The sequence below is a fragment of the Cervus elaphus genome, chromosome 20 (assembly GCF_910594005.1).
Source record: "Cervus elaphus chromosome 20, mCerEla1.1, whole genome shotgun sequence".
NCBI classification, from domain to species: domain Eukaryota; kingdom Metazoa; phylum Chordata; class Mammalia; order Artiodactyla; family Cervidae; genus Cervus; species Cervus elaphus.
This window is the reverse complement of record NC_057834.1, coordinates 52373324-52387112: the sequence shown is the minus strand read 5'-3', so window position 1 is coordinate 52387112 and position 13789 is coordinate 52373324. Positions and strand designations below refer to the sequence as shown.

Below are 13789 nucleotides of genomic sequence, written 5' to 3'. Positions count from 1 at the left end.
GAATATGCCAATTAAAGATTTAAAACTCAAAGAGTAAGTATCCTAGACTTTTTTTGAGGCCAGTTATTCCACATGATTGATTACTATTCCATGCATTCACATTTGACCTAGTAACATATCAGCTATAATAATAAGAGAGTCTACAATTAGCAATAGCTTTAAATATCCCTCTGAGACAAAGCACTGTTGTTTTCTTTCTTTTTTTTTTTTAAGCACTGTTGTTTTCATGCACAGCAGGTAGATTTTTAAAAAAAAGTTTGAAAGGATTATATATGCATATGGTATAAAAATCAAAGAGACAAAGGGATATGGGGAAAGAAAACTATCTTTGTTGCCTTTTGTCTTCCTGCTATCCAGTTTTTTCTCTCCAGAGGTATCATGGTTTCCTGTGTATGTTTCTGTGAGATATGCTGTACATACATAAGGATACATGTTTATGCAAATATCTCAGTCATACAGTTCTTCATTAAAATAACCTGTATATATGTCCCTTATTTATTTGTACAGCATTATGACTATGTCTTAGAATGATGACTAAGAAAATAGGAAAGTGAAGTCTTGATTTAAATAAGAAATAAGTTTTTCTATCTAGATGTTTCTTTTTTATGTAAAGATAACTACAAAGATCAAAATAATTTCAAAGTAAATGTATAAATTAATTTAAATTTAGGAGTAGAAGTGTATATACCAATGCATGGAAATTAATTAAAATGAAAATATAAACCAATAAAATTTTTTAAACTGATCAGTAGTCAATTTTAGAAGTTTCAGAAAGGGAATAAGATGAAAATACAGACTTTATTGTAATGTCACTCTTCCATTTCCTTTAAGGAATGAACTGGAATCTGTGAGAGAAGAACTAAAACAGAAAGGAGATGAAGTTAAAAGTAAATTGGACAAGAGTGAAGAAAATGTATGTTGTATTTTATAGAGGTTCTATCACAAAATTTCAAATCATAAAAGCAGTAGCTGGTGTCCAAAAACAAGTATACTATTGTATAGATTACTGGAGGGCCAAGGACTGTTGTAGGCTGTTGACCTTAAAAGCGTGGGCCACATTGAGTTGTTTTACTTATGTGGTTTTTATCTAGAAGAAATAATGGCATAATTCTAAATTTCTTTAACACTTAGCATTTATATATGTTGATTTATATTTTAGGCTAAATAAGAGGCTCATGCTTTAGTAATATAAAATATACTGATAAAGTGATTAGTAAGTTTGTGTTATACATTGGTGAAATGATTTGAAAGAGTTGAGATAGGAAGGCTTTTACGGAAGATTATCACAAAAGTAGAATAGTAGAAAGTATGTGAAGTGATTATGGTGTATAACACACAGTGGGAGAAAATTGTGCCAAAATAGATTGCAATGATCAAACTAGATTGTGAAGACTTTGACTTTGGTTTTGCATTCATTCCACAAATATTATTAACTACCTGCAATGTGCCAGGCAGTGTTTTGGGTGCTGAAGTTTGGTTTTAGTTTGTTTTGTTGGGCAGTGGTGATCCAATTAAGGTTTTTTATTAGACAAGTAACATTTTTAATTTTTAAGAACAGAGTAGGGAGAGGTGAAAGGCACTGGAATCAGTTGGAAGGCTATAAAAATAGTCTTGAAAGCTTTGAAAAAAATGTTAGTGAGGACTCTTGCCTAGTTTAGCTCACTTATACTTGAGCCATTCATTGCAGTTAGGGGATAGAGTAATCTCTCCAAGCCTGAGTTGCATTCCCACCCTTGGAGACAGATCAGTCCCCATCCAACTTTATGAACTGATCAGGATTACTGTGGAATTTACACTAAAAAGAAGACCAAAACACAGGTCTTTTGTATAATTGCTATTGGAGACCATGGAAAGGACAACTATCTGAACTTGAGTCGGGACAAGCTTCCTGGAAAAAGCAAAATTCATGTTAAAACCTCCGATTAATTGAATTAGTGGAAGGCAGTGGGGTAGGCATAAGTAGATCAGGGAGAAGAGTACTTCAAGTCACACCCACACATACAATATATGAAGTATGAGAGAGCCTTGGAAATATGAGAGGGCCCCTATATTTAAACAACTATACAAAGTTTATCTAGGCCAAAAGGTGGAGTTTAAGATAGTGATGTTAGTGGAGAGAGTATAGAAAGATGAGAGATGGGAAGATAAATGGAAGAATGTGGATTGGGAAAAATGAGGGTAGATCATTTAAGGCCTCACAGTTATATTTAGGAGTTTGAGATTGTTGAAGAGTTTTGACCTGAAACGTGTCATAATTATATTTACATGTTGGAGGGCTTTAAGACTATTGGAATAGTCTAAGGGTAAGATGAACTATATTTTTAAGGACTTGCAATGAACCAGGAACATTCTAGATTCTTCATGTTATTTAAGCTGGAAGTCATTTTTGTCCTCATTTTGAGAATTAAGAAATTGGGCCTCTAAAAGGTAAAAGTGCCAAAAAGCTACATGTCTAAGAAGTGGTAGAGTTGCCTGTCTAACATTCTTTAGACTATACCACATCCTCCCCTCCGCCCCTCCCCCACCAAAAGCTGTTTTTTTCTTTCAGTTTCATATTTATTAGTTAAATTCAGCCCCCCCCCCCCAAATTAAATTAGTCTCCTAAAGACTTGGTATGTAATTCACTACTTTAAAATTTGTGTCAGAGGCTGCTTCAAAACACTTATCTTGTTGGTGTAGAGGATGGTTAATGTAAAACAAAAATCTTCCACTAAGAACTTAAAATTTATTTTACCAATGTAGAAGATATTAATGATGAGTTAAGAAAAAAGTGAAATGCAAGACAAATTGATAGCATTTTTAAGCTTTTCATGGTTGGATTTCAGTTTACCTATTGAAACAGTTTCCTGGAAAGAGTTCAGGTTGCAAATAATTCTTGGCTATTTTACCTGGCATTGAAATTCGTTACACTCTTCTTTTATCCCAACCCCAAAAGGTTTTATCTGAGCCTTTTCCCCCTCATTTCTAAAATGGGCATAATAATACCTATTTTTCTACATCATTGGATTGTTACAAAGTTCAGTTTAATAAATGTTTGTGAAAAACATGTTTGAAAGATGGTAATCTTTCATCTATATATAATTTAAAAAATTCAGTATAAACTGGGAAAGCTAATAAAAGATTGTAAAGGGATAACGAGGCTAAGATAATAATGAACATTAACATATATGCACGAAAACATTTTTTTTTATTTTTTAAATATAAGAATTTTATATATTTTTAAAAAATGTAGCTGAAATAAACTGGCAGAGCTGATAGATATTTTTTTTTTTTAGAAATAAAAGACTAAGCTTTATAATTCCATGTCTAAAAGATACTCATAGAAGAAAATAGAATTTCTGTTAACATTTTTAATCTGATGTTAAATAATGTTTTTTTAGGCTCGAAGCATTGAATGTGAAGTTATGAAAAAAGATAAACAAATGAAGATATTAGAAAACAAGGTATTATCAGTTGTGAAAAATACTTGGGACTAGAGACTCTGTAACAATATATGTATGGCTTGACTCTTCAGGGCCATCCTTTACATTGTCCTGTACAAAGAGATCTCAGTTCTATTTTGAAGGCTTTCAAGAATAGTATAGGATTTTTATTGCAGGTTTGTTTGAAGAGGCTTTGGAATTAGGAGTTTCTGCATAATGCTTCAAAGAGCAAAGCTTTATTAAATTGCTTGTCCACTATCTCTTTCCTTTCTCCAAATTTCATTCCCTCAGCAGCTGCATTTGCTGTGGATAGCTTTAGAGTGGCAAGATGCTTTTAAAAAAATCATTCTTCAAAAAAAAAATCATTCTTCAATATCTCTCCCATTTTTTATAGTCAAAGGAGCTGCAGAAAAATTTCCCCTTTCTTTTTGTGAGAGGTTTTTACTCTCTGGTTGGTGATACCAATTCACTTCCCCCTTCTTTGCCTTTCACCACACACTTGTCCTAAACTTGACTTTCTGTGAGTGAGTTAGTGAAGTAGTCCTTTGAAAAGAATAGTTCACTTTTGGAAGTTCTGAGCTCTAATAATTAATACTATTTTTTTTCTAGCTAGAATTCTAGTGAATACAATTCTTTGATTTTATGTCCCGGAATTATTTTACTTAAAAATGAACTGTAATAATTTAAAACTTTTATAAGAATTTCTGGGCATTCCATCAAATATATTAATTAGTCCTAAGTTTAGATATTATTTAGATTTAAAAAGATGAATACTTAAGTTACTTTAATTTTCATTAGTTTATTCAGAAAGAAGGGAGAGTGAGATGGGGCAGTAAAAATGACAAAGTTGATCTGATGTTACTATATATACATATTTTCTGAACTGTAGTAACTACAGTTATAAAGGGGTTTTTATAATGTATAGTAATGTCGGTTATAATTTTCTAGGGAAAGCTAAATAGGAGAAAGGTATGATCATCAATATTAATTCTCAAGGGAGTAAATTTTGATGGTCTGAAGAATGGAGAAATATGTAAAATGTGCTTTCTCAGGCAGTATTATAATCTGGTTATACTTAAAACTGATAGTTTGAAAATTTGTTCAGCATTCATTTGGTAAGGCCAAGAAGTGACTGATTTTCTTGTCTCTATTGAGTTTTAAATTTTAATTACATTTTTATTACTGAAGTTTTAATTAGTTCTTTAAAAAATCTGATCAGTTGTCTTTTATGGTCTCCTGTTTCTTTTTCATAGTTTAAGGTCTTTAAAAACAATATTTAAAATATTTTAATTTGATATTCTTTATTTAATAATTTCAATATCTGAAGCCTTTTCAGTTCTGATTTTGCTCTTTGTTCTTTCTACTGATTTTCACTCTTGGAACCTTATTTCTTTACATTTTTTATTTCTTGGAACTATCTGTGGTAATTCTTTGAGGCTTGTGTTGAATTGATATCCTCCCAAAAAGATTATCTTGAGGGCACTACTAATTTTAAAGTAAATTCTCCATTTGAAGTTTTTTGAGATTATTGAGATAACATGAATTCAGCTGTAACTAACCCCTGCCCCCCAAATATAAGGCCACTTCATGGCTACTACAGATTTTCAGGACAGTTTTTATACCATTCACTCAGTGCCAGGGTCAAGACAAATTTCCTTACTGTATCCTTCTATGTGGCAGATTTATTTCTTATACTTTCACTCATTAGTCAGTCTTTTGAGTTTGGGACTTTATGCAGGCTTGTCTTACTGGATTCTGTACCTTTAAAGAGCTGTCAGTTTTATCTCTTATCTCCTTTACCCTAGGTAGGTTTGACATCAATAGAATTATTTAATGTCATGACTATTTAGTTTTGACTGTGCTAGGTCTTTGTTGCTGTGCGTGGGCTTTCTTTAGTTGCGGTGAATAGGGGCTACTCTTTGTTGCAGTGCATGGGCTTCTCGTTGCAGTGGGTTTTCTTGTAGAGCATGGGTTCTAAGCTCATGGGCTTCAGTACTTGCAGCATGGTATCTCAGTGTTTGTGCATGGGCTCTAGAGTGTGGGCTCAGTAGTTGTGGCGCATGGGCTTGGTTGTTCCACAGCATGTGGCATCTTCTCAGACCAGAGATTGAACCCATGTCCCCTCTATTGGCAGGTGGATTCTTAACCAAGACACCATCAGGGAAGTCCTAATGAGATAGTTTTTGAAGTAATCTCTATGTTAATATTTTTGTTAGTTTGAAAGTATTTATTTTGACTGGAATATTGAATAAAATACTTTTAATTTCTCTTCATTTTTTAGTGTAACAATTTGAGGAAACAGGTTGAAAATAAAAGCAAGTTTATTGAAGAACTCCAGCAGGAGGTATGTACTGATTCTCAAAATCAAATTACTTTTTTAAAAAAAACCCCTTATATTCACTGCAGTTTTAGAGAATAACGCTTTCCTTTACTTTAGTAATTTTAGTCTAAGTCACTGAAAGTGTAAGTTTGAATCACTTTGATATTAAATATAATTATTTTTTACTTCTAACAGAATAAGGCCTTTAAAAAAAAGAGTACAGCAGAAAGCAAGCAACTGAATGTTTATGAGATAAAGGTATTTGGAATCTTTATTTTTGTTTTAAAAATACTAGTATATAGATGAGAATTGAGAAATTTAAGCCCTTTGCGTGTGTGCTAAGTCACTTCAGTCATGTCTGACTCTTTGCGATCCTATGAAATGTAGCCTGCCAGATTACTCTGTCCATGGGATTCTCCAGGCAAGAATACTGGAGTGGGCTGCCATGCCCTTCTCCAGGGGATCTTCCCGACCCAGGGATCAAACCCACATCTCTTATGCCTTCTGTATTGGCAGGCAGGTTCTTTACCAATAATGCTACCAGGGCAGTGAATGATAGTGAAGGACAGGAAGGCCTGGTATGCTGATGAAGTTGCAAAGAGTCGGACATGACTTAGTGACTGAACCACAGCAACAAAGCCCTTTATATTGTAGCAGTTATTTTAGTTGTAATAGAATGCACAGCTTTGGTTTAGCTGCGTTAAAATCGTTTAAGCCAGAGGTCCCCAACCCCCGGGCCATAGACTGGTACTGGTTCATAGCCTATTAGGAACCAGGCTGCAAAACAGATGAGTGACAGGCAAGTGACCAAAGCTTCATCTGTATTTACACCCACTCCCCATCAATCTTATTGCCTCCTGAGCTCTGCCTCCTGTCAAATCAGTGGAGGCATTAGATTCTCATAGGAGTGCAAACCCTCCTGTGAACCGTGTGTGCTGAGGGATCTAGGTTGCATGCTCCTTATGAAAATCTAATGCCTAATGATCTGAGGTGGAGCTGAGGTATGTTAGCACTGGGAATCAGCTGCAAATACAAATTACTTTTAGCAGAGATGTTTGACTGCATAGAGACCATAATAAATCAGTTACTTGCAGATTCATATCAAAATCCTAGCAGTGAGTGGCAAGTGACAGGCAGCATCTGGTGGCAGGCTTTATAGTGGCAAGTGAGTTAATGTACTTCAATTGTATAACCTCATCTGATGGCAGGCTTTAAGTCAGAATCCAACATTTATTTTAGTCTGTGTATAGCTTGCCCATTATTTTCTTTACCACTTCTGTCTGTGATATACTACTGCATAGATAAGGGAGTGTTTTTTTTTTCAACATACAATAGAACTTTTTTTTCCATAATAAAGACACTCCCTTTATGTAGTAATATTCTCTTGCCTTAGAGAGTAATTCTTATGTTTTATTGTTATACCAATTTTCTTCTTAATGTTTAGTGTTTTAATGGTGTTCATTTATTTATTTAAAAATTTTATTGGTGAATAGTTGATGTACAATGTTGTATTTTTAGCAACCTATTCACTATTGTGCTTTCTGTGCCTTTGTTTTAGATTTGTCTTTTATAAACAGCATATAGCTGGAGTTCATAATTTTTGTCCTTTTTACTGGTACATTTTAGCTTCAGAATACATAAATCTCCTTTAACTCTCATGTCTAACTTATATGGTGCATGCATGCATGCTAAGTTGCTTTAATCATGACTGACTTTTTGTGACCCTTTGGATTGTAGCCCTCCAGGCTCCTCTGTGGGATTTTCCAAGCAAGAATACTAGAGTGGGTTGCCATGCCTTTTTCCAGGGGATCTTCCCAATTCAGGGATCGAACCAATGTCTCTTACGTCTCATGCACTGGCAGGCAGGTTCTTTACCACTAGTGCCAGCTGGGAAGCCTAACTTGTATGGTATCATGTTCTTATTATTGTTACTTAATTTAATGAATTTGTTTTTATGACAGTTTTTGTATTGCCCAGGAAGAAGGAAAGAATAGAGTGAATTGGGGAGAGGCAGTAAGTACTGAGAATAGTTAGATTTGATGAATTCACAGATATAGGAAGACTGATATATACCAAGAAGGAAAAATTAGGATAAATCCAGAGCTAGACTTAGTATATAAAGCTACAGAATATTAGACATAAGTAGTTCTTAAAAGTAGCTGGAGAAAAGTGAGAGATCACCAATGAAAGAATGATAAGAAATTTACCATGGACATTCCAACAAGCAACAGTGTAAGTTAGGAAACAGTGAAAAAATATTCTCAAGTACAGAGAAAATGTCAACCTTGAATTATGTCTCCAGCATACCTCTCTTTTAAGTGTGTTGGAGAAATAAGAAGATTTTTTAGGTCAAAAAGTGAATGAAACATGCTCTTCAAGAACACTCAGTTAACAGCAATGATCATGTATAAGGCTACAGAGTTCAAAGGCTTGAAATCACAGAGTATGTCCTCTAGCCACAGTTCTATTAATCTAGAAATTATGGCATGTATTTTTTAAGTTAAAGTTAATACCTTTACTATGAACATTGTTACGCCAATGTATTTGAAAAAGTTAAAATGAAATAGATTCACCAAAACAATGTCAAAAAAAATAATTAGGCTGAATAGTCCTAAAAGAGATTGAATCAGCAATTTAAAATCTTCACAAAACAGAGCAGATTCAGTTGATTTTAGATGGGAGCTGCATATGTAGAAAATCTATTAAGAATCTCCAGATGAGTTAATACAAGATTTGAGTGTGTTTATTAAGGATGTTAGATATAGAATCATTACATGGAAATAATTACTAGTATTAAACATGTATAACAAGCTATTAGAAAATGTGATTTTAACAATATACCATTTATGTGAAAATTCTGGTTCTCTCCAAATTGATCTACATATTCACACATGATTGCTAAGAGTTTAAACTGGTACATGTACTTTAGAACACAGTGTTGTTATCTTGTAAAGTTGAACAGGCAACCTGCAGTTTCAGTTCTGGGTATAAAGAAATTTATAGACTTGTACCAGGAGATGTTTTTGAGAACATTAACACCATTACTGTGTGTATTAACTCCAAGCTGGATACAATTCAGTGTCCATGAACACTTGAGTACACAAATAAACCATAGTATATTCATACAAAGGAACACTAACTCTGCAGAGAAAATGAAGGAACTATATTCACATAAATATGTAAAACCTACTGCTGCTGAGGGTAAAATGCAAGACAGAAAAATTACGCATACTATGAAAACATTTATATAGAGTTCTAAAACAAAAACTCTGAAATACTGATACATAATTATGCAGTAAACCTATAAAAAAGAGGAGAGGAACGCTGAATATTAAATTAAGAATCTTTGTTACACTTGAGAGGGTAGAAGGGAAAACTAATGAAGAGAGGCACTCTGAAGCCTTTATCAATATTGATAATGTCCTGTCCTTTAAAGTTGGTAGTTGTATCATGGGTATAGAACACAGGGTATTTCATCTTTAAATTACCATTCGTTCTCTCTTCTACCCCTTTCTCAATTCTAATTCAGTCCTAAGGCACTGTGTGATTCTGCAGAGTGAATGCTACTTAAAGGTCCTCTTTTGGTAATTATTATATTAGTAAATATTTATATAAAATATATGGAAACAACAGAAGTTGACATGTTGATTCTTTATAGACAATCTCATTAAGAATATGTCTTTGATGAAACCTATTTTAGCTGTTTTTCTTTAGTTGTGTTCTTAGTGTCATATCTAAGGATTCATTGCCAAATCTATTGTCATGAATTTTAGCTCCCATTTTCTTCTAAGGATTTTTAGTTTTAGTTATTACATTTAAATATATTTTGAGTTATTTTTTTTCCATTTATTTTTATTCGTTGGAGGCTAATTACTTTACAATATTGTAGTGGGTTTTGCCATACATTGACATGAATCAGCCATGGATTTACATGTGTTCCCCATCCCGATCCCCCCTCCCGCCTCCCTCTCCATCCCATCCCTCTGGGTCTTCCCAGTGCACCAGCCCTGAGCACCCGTCTCATGTATCCACCCTGGGCTGGTGGTCTGTTTCACCCTTGATAGTATACTTGTTTCAATGCTATTCTCTCTGAACATCCCACCCTCGCCTTCTCCCACAGAGTCCCAAAGTCTGTTCTGTACATCTGTGTCTCTTTTTCTGTTTTGCCTATAGGGTTATCATTACCATCTTTCTAAATTCCATATATATGTGTTAGTATACTGTATTGGTCTTTCTCTTTCTGGCTTATTTCACTCTGTATAACGGGCTCCAGTTTCATCCATCTCATTAGAACTGATTCAAATGAATTCTTTTTAATGGCTGAGTAATATTCCATGGTGTATATGTACCACAGCTTCCTTATCCATTCGTCTGCTGATGGGCATCTAGGTTGCTTCCATGTCCTGACTATTATAAACAGTGCTGCGATGAACATTGGGGTGCACGTGTCTCTTTCAGATCTGGTTTCCTCGGTGTGTATGCCCAGCAGTGGGATTGCTGGGTCATGTGGCAGTTCTATTTCCAGTTTTTTAAGGAATATCCATACTGTTTTCCATAGTGGCTGTACTAGTTTGCATTCCCACCAACAGTGTAAGAGGGTCCCCTTTTCTCCACACCCTCTCCGGCATTTATTGCTTGTAGACTTTTGGATAGCAGCCATCCTGACTGGCGTGTAATGGTACCTCATTGTGGTTTTGATTTGCATTTCTCTGATAATGAGTGATGTGGAGCATCTTTTCATGTGTTTGTTAGCCATCTGTATGTCTTCTTTGGAGAAATGTCTGTTTAGTTCTTTGGCCCATTTTTGATTGGGTCATTTATTTTTCTGGAATTGAGCTTCAGGAGTTGCTTGTATATTTTTGAGATCAATCCTTTGTCTGTTGCTTTGTTTGCTATTATTTTCTCCCATTCTGAAGTCTGTCTTTTCACCTTGCTTATAGTTTCTTTTGTTGTGCAAAAGCTTTTAAGTTTCATTAGGTCCCATTTGTTTATTTTTGCTTTTATTTCCAATAAAAATATGGAATGCTTCATGAATTTGCATGTCATCCTTGCGCAGGGGCCATGCTAATCTTCTCTGTATTGTTCCAATTTTAGTATATGTGCTGCTGAAGCGAGCACTGAGTTATTTTTGTAACATGGCCTGAGGTTCATTCTTTATTCTTTTCCATGTACTAATTATTTGTCTCAGCAGCATTTGTTAGAGACTATTCTTTCTCCATTTAATTGTCTTGTCACTCTTATTGAAAATAAGTTGACCATAGTTGTACGGCAATGGCTTTATTTCTAGACTTCCTGTTCTATTCAGTTCAGTTCAGTTGCTCAGTCGTGTCCTACTCTTTGTGACCCCATGGACTGCAGCACGCCAGGCCTCCCTGTCCATCATCAACTCCCAGAGTTTATCCAAACTCATGTCCATTGAGTCGGTGATGCCATCCAAACATTTCATCCTCTGTCGCCTCCTTCTCCTCCTGCCCTCAATCTTTCCCAGCATCAGGAACTTTTCAAATGAGTCAGCTCTTTGCATCACGTAGCCAAAGTATTAGAGTTTCAGTTTCAACATCAGTCCTTCCAATGAACACCCAGGACTGATCTCCTTTAGGATGGACTGGTTGGATTTCCTTGCAGTCCAAGGGACTCTCAAGAGTCTTCTCCAACATCACAGTTCAAAAGCATCAATTCTTTGGGGCTCAGCTTTCTTTATAGTCCAACTCTCACATCCATACATGACTACTGGAAAAACCATAGCCTTGACTGGATAGACCTTTATTGAAAAAGTAATGTTTCTGTTTTTTAACATGCTGTCTAGGTTGGTCATAACTTTCCTTCCAAGGAGTAAGTGTCTTTTAATTTCATGTCTGCAATCACCATTTGCAGTGATTTTGGAGCCCAGATTTCATGGCTGCAATCACCATCTGCAGTGATTTGGGAGCCCAGAAATATAAAGTCAGCCACTGTTTTCACTATTTCCACTATTTTCACTGTTTGTCCATCTATTTGCTGTGAAGTGATGGACTGGATGCCATGATCTTAGTTTTCTGAATGTTGAGCTTTAAGCCAACTTTTTCACTCTCCTCTTTCACTTTCATCATCTTTGGTTCTTCTTCACTTTCTGCCATAAGGGTTAGACATTGATCCATGTGTTTACCTTATGTCAGTACCACACTGTTTTGATTATTGTAGCTTTGTGTAGTGAGTTTTAAAATTGGGGATTATGTGTCTTCCAACAATCTTCTTTTCCAAGATTGTTTTGGCTCTTCAGGGTCCCTGGGAATTTCTTGTAAATTTTAGGATCAATTTGTTCTGACAAAAAGGCAGTTGGAATGTTGATAGAGATTGCATTGATTTTTTTTTTGCTCTATTTATAGTGTTCAAGAGAACACTATCAAAGGATCAAAGGACACCATCAAGGCCGTAAAAAGACAATCCACAGAACTGGAGAAATATTTGCAAATCATGTAGTTGGTAATGAATATATAAAGAATATTTCCAATTCAGCAACAAAAGCCAGTCACTGAAGAACAAATGCTGCATGATACTTAAAATAGTCAATCACATGAAAGCAGAAATACCAGGGACTGGCAGGAGGGGGAAATGGGGAGTTGTTCTTCAATGTGTGTAAATTTCAGTTGTGGCTTCCCTGGTGGCCCAGATGGTAAAGAAACTGCCTGCAGTGTGGAAGACCCAGGTTTGATCCTTGGGTCTGGAAGATCACCTGGAGAAGGGCATGGCAACCCACTCCAGTATTCTTGCCTGGAGAACTCTGTGGACAGAGGAGCCTGGTGGGCTGAAGTCCATGGGGTTGCAGAGAGTCAGACACAACTGAGCTATTAACACTTTATTTACTTCAGTTATGCTTGATAATGTAGTTTTAGACATCTGCTGTATTACATAATGCCTCTAGTCAACAATTCTGTATTGTTTACTTTAAGATTTGTTAAGAGGGTAAACTCTTAATGTAAATGTTCTTATGGAAAAAAAAAGGTACAGAAGGAAACTTTTGAAGGTGATGGGTATGTCTGTCAGCTTGATTTTGATGATAATTTCATTGATGCATACATATGTCCAAACTCATCAAACTGTATACATTAAGTGTTGTTGATCAGTCACTAAATCATGTCCAACTCTTTGTAACCCCACGGAATGCAGCATGCCAGGCTTCTCTGTCCTTGGCTTTCTCCCGGAGTTTGCTCAAACTCATGCCCATTGAGTCGATGGTGCCATCCAACCATCTCATCCTTTTTCAATCCCTTCTCTTCCTGCCCTCAATCTTTCCCAGCATCAGGGTCTTTTCCAGTCAGTTGGATCTTCTCATCAGGTGGCCAAAGTATTGGAACTTCAGCTTTAGCATCAGTCCTTCCAATGAATATTCAGGGTTGAGTTCCTTTAGGATTAACTGGTTTGATCTCCTTGCAGTCCAAGGGAGTGTGTATGCTGTATTGTCCAGCACTACAATTCAAAAGCATCAATTTTTTAACGCTCAGCCTTTTTTATGGTCCAACTCTCACATCTGTACGTGACTGCTGGAAAAACTATAGCTTTGACTATATGGACCTTTGTTGGCAAAGTGATATATTTCTGTTTTTTAGTATGCTGTCTAGGTTTGTCATAACTTTTCTTACAAAGAGCATGTGTCTTTGAATTTCATGGCTGCAGTCACCATGCGCAGTAATTTTGGAGCCCAAGAAAATAAAGTCTGTCACTATTTCTGTTGTCTTCCCATCTATTTGCCATGAAGTGATGGGACTGGATGCCATGATCTTAGCTTTTTGAATGTTGAGTTTTAAGCCAGCTTTTTCCCTCTCCTCTTTCACCCTTAGCAAGAGTTCCTTAGTTCTTCTTCACTTTCTGCCATTAGAGTGGTATTATCTGCATATCTGAGGTTGTTATTTCTCCTGTCAGTCCTCATTGCAGCTTATGATTCATCCAGCCTAGCATTTCATATGATGTACTCTACATGTAAGTTAAATCAACAGGGTGACAGTATATAGCATTGTTGTACTCCTTTCCCAATTTTGAACCAGTCCCTTGGTTGTTCCATGTCCATTCT

General features: G+C 35.6%; 1 protein-coding gene and 1 non-coding gene across 5 annotated transcripts in view; one reads left to right on the top strand and one right to left on the bottom strand.

Annotated features, from left to right (window-relative positions):
- The window catches only part of SYCP1 (synaptonemal complex protein 1), a 146404-nt gene that overhangs the window by 75502 nt on the left and 57113 nt on the right, over window positions 1-13789 (top strand). For all 4 annotated transcript variants that reach the window (XM_043877177.1, XM_043877176.1, XM_043877179.1 and 1 more), the window contains 4 exons: window positions 832-913; window positions 3381-3443; window positions 5704-5766; window positions 5938-6000. In XM_043877177.1, coding sequence (XP_043733112.1) covers window positions 832-913; window positions 3381-3443; window positions 5704-5766; window positions 5938-6000 — 271 coding nt within the window. The remainder of the gene's footprint in view (window positions 1-831; window positions 914-3380; window positions 3444-5703; window positions 5767-5937; window positions 6001-13789) is intronic.
- Window positions 10754-10860, bottom strand: LOC122678445. Its single transcript, XR_006336118.1, has one exon. It is a non-coding gene; the product is annotated as a U6 spliceosomal RNA (small nuclear RNA).